Source organism: Cariama cristata, unplaced genomic scaffold, assembly GCF_000690535.1.
Source record: "Cariama cristata isolate BGI_N322 unplaced genomic scaffold, ASM69053v1 scaffold41536, whole genome shotgun sequence".
Taxonomy (NCBI): domain Eukaryota; kingdom Metazoa; phylum Chordata; class Aves; order Cariamiformes; family Cariamidae; genus Cariama; species Cariama cristata.
This window is the reverse complement of record NW_009623415.1, coordinates 3,693-5,201: the sequence shown is the minus strand read 5'-3', so window position 1 is coordinate 5,201 and position 1,509 is coordinate 3,693. Positions and strand designations below refer to the sequence as shown.

Below are 1,509 nucleotides of genomic sequence, written 5' to 3'. Positions count from 1 at the left end.
TCCCTGCGCCACGACCACCTTTTCCTCCTCGGTGCCTAGCGGGAGCTCCACCGGGCTCGGTGGCAGCTGGGGGACGCCAGGATGTGGCACGAGGCCCGCAAGCACGAGCGCAAGCTGCGGGGGATGATGGTGGACTACAAGAAGCGAGCGGAGCGCCGCAGGGAATACTACGAGAAGATCGTGAGTGTCCCCATCCTCGTCCCCTCCCTGGAGACAGCAGCAGCCTCCAACTGTCTTTCGATGGACCCCGATTTGGGCACACCTGGGCCGTTTGGGAACCATCTGAGTGCTTTGGGGCTCGTTCTGGGTGGAAGAGGGATGGATAAAGGAGCTGTGGCGCTCACTGCTGGCTACCCTCCTCAGGGACACCACCGTGACGTCCCTGGGTGGATGCCTTAAACCTGCATAAGGAAAACCACCCCCCTTTGTTCTCCCCCTTTTCCCTGAGGCTTGGGGCTCCCATTCCCCCTTTTCTCCAGCGCTGGAGGCTCGGGGCTCTTCCTTTTCCCTGAGGCTCCCACTTCCCCTGTTCCCCAGGACTTGGGGCTCTCCCTTTTCCCTGAGGCTCAGGGCTCTTGCTTCCCCTTTTCCCCAAGCCTTGGGGCTTCCCCTTTTCCCCGAGGTTCAGGGCTCCTGCTCCCTCTTTTCCTCAGCACTCGAGGCTTTGGACTCCCCCTTTTCCTCAACGCTTGGGGCTCCTGCTCCTTTTTTTTTCCTAATCCTCGGGGTTTTTACTCCTTTTATTTATTTATTTTTTCCCTAACCCTGGGGGTTTCTGTTGCTCCTAGAAAAAGGACCCGGCCCAGTTTCTCCAGGTGCACGGCCGGGCCTGCAAGGTCCACCTGGACTCAGCCGTCGCGTTGGCCGCCGAGAGCCCCGTCAACATGTGAGTAGCCCCATGTGGGGTGGGAGGCATCTCCCGCTGCTCCCAAGGCAGCCCCAACAGTTTTTAGGGAAGTGGTTGGTGCCTTGCTGAAGGTGTCACCTTTCCCAGAGGCTCTCGTTCAGCCTCAGCATCTTTGAGGCACCAGGCCCACCAGCAAGAGTTCAGGGGTGCACGGGAGGGCTTTTTGCCCACCTGGTGGCACATCCCCGGCTGCTTGGCTCCTCGTAGCACAGCCCCCGGGCTGGCTGGATCCCTCCCGCCCTGGGAAATGAAATCTAGGCCAGTTTCAGCTCATCAAAGGCGTATAAAAATTATTCGGCTCCTCCTCCGCCAGAGCTTCTAGGAGACGCTGCTGCGGCAAACGACTTGCTTCCCCCATCCCCACTCGGGAGTGACTAATGCGGGAGAGCTGAGCCTGCCTGGTGGTGCTTGAGGCAGGGTTTTGTGGGGGTTGGGGGGTGCCCTGCTCTTCCCGGGAGGGCTTTCCGGCTGTCCTCAAGCGTTGACAACCTCTCTCTCCCCACAGGATGCCCTGGCAGGGGGACACGAACAACATGATCGACCGTTTCGATGTGCGGGCTCACCTGGACTATATCCCCATGTACACCCCACCCCTGCCGAAC

The 1,509-nt window shown here is 60.2% G+C and overlaps 1 protein-coding gene across 1 annotated transcript in view; it reads left to right on the top strand.

Annotated features, from left to right (window-relative positions):
* Positions 1–81: 81 nt before the first annotated feature.
* CLASRP (CLK4-associating serine/arginine rich protein) overlaps positions 82–1,509 on the top strand; it is a gene marked incomplete at its 3' end in the record, with an annotated part of 4,690 nt that continues 3,262 nt past the window's right edge. The window contains exons 1-3 of the mRNA XM_009702715.1: positions 82–180; positions 789–886; positions 1,413–1,499. Coding sequence (XP_009701017.1) covers positions 82–180; positions 789–886; positions 1,413–1,499 — 284 coding nt within the window. The remainder of the gene's footprint in view (positions 181–788; positions 887–1,412; positions 1,500–1,509) is intronic.